The 717-nt window shown below is 37.0% G+C and overlaps 1 protein-coding gene across 1 annotated transcript; it reads right to left on the bottom strand.

Annotated features, from left to right (window-relative positions):
- Positions 1-274: 274 nt before the first annotated feature.
- Positions 275-589, bottom strand: LOAG_16189 (hypothetical protein; the record flags this gene model as incomplete). Its single annotated transcript, XM_003151677.1, has 1 exon — positions 275-589. The coding sequence occupies one exon, from the start codon at positions 587-589 to the stop codon at positions 275-277; it is 315 nt and encodes a 104-aa protein (XP_003151725.1).
- Positions 590-717: the final 128 nt, after the last annotated feature.

The raw sequence follows: 717 nt of genomic DNA on the forward strand, positions 1-717 counted from the left end.
GATGCATGCGGTGCGCAGGACGTAGGTGCTTTATAATGGGGGTGCGGGGCGAAGCCCCGCATGTGTCGTTTTTTGTTTATTAACACGTCTTGTATGTTTTTTATTTGTTAATAAAACTTTGTTATAAATGTCGTTATAAATGTCATATGATCACAATGATATGATCAAGCTAGATAGCCGAAGTGATATCCAAAGTATGCTTGTTCTGTATTGCCAAAGCGTATCCAGGTTAGGGTGACTCTTCGGTCGAATGCTCGCATGTCGAATTTCGATGTTACTTCGGTCGCCACCAGTTTCCGGGATATTTGTTGCTTGTTATTACTATGGCTTTGCTGGTGAACTTTTGGAAGCCTCCTTTTGTTTGAACCTGGTATGGTTTTGAATCGGCCAGATTCATAATTTCATTTGGAGATATCCAACCGTAGAAGTCGATTATGACTAATTCTTGTTGTTGGTAGCCGTCCCACCATTTTTCCATATTGCTTGTTTTTATAAAGTAATCGTTGTTTAATTTTGTTGCAAAGGTGGTTTTTCCCATACCAGGATCGCCTATTATTAAGTATAGTTCTGTTTTTTCTTTTCTGTCCATTATGTATGTTTGTCCGTATTCAATTATTTTTCTTTTGTATTTCATGAGGTAGTCTGGATTTTCTTCTCCTATTTGTTGTAGTGTTATTTCTTTTTTCCTATATTTTGTTAATAGTTCGTTATTAGTTC

Source organism: Loa loa (genome assembly GCF_000183805.2).
Source record: "Loa loa unplaced genomic scaffold supercont3.4632, whole genome shotgun sequence".
NCBI lineage: Eukaryota > Metazoa > Nematoda > Chromadorea > Rhabditida > Onchocercidae > Loa > Loa loa.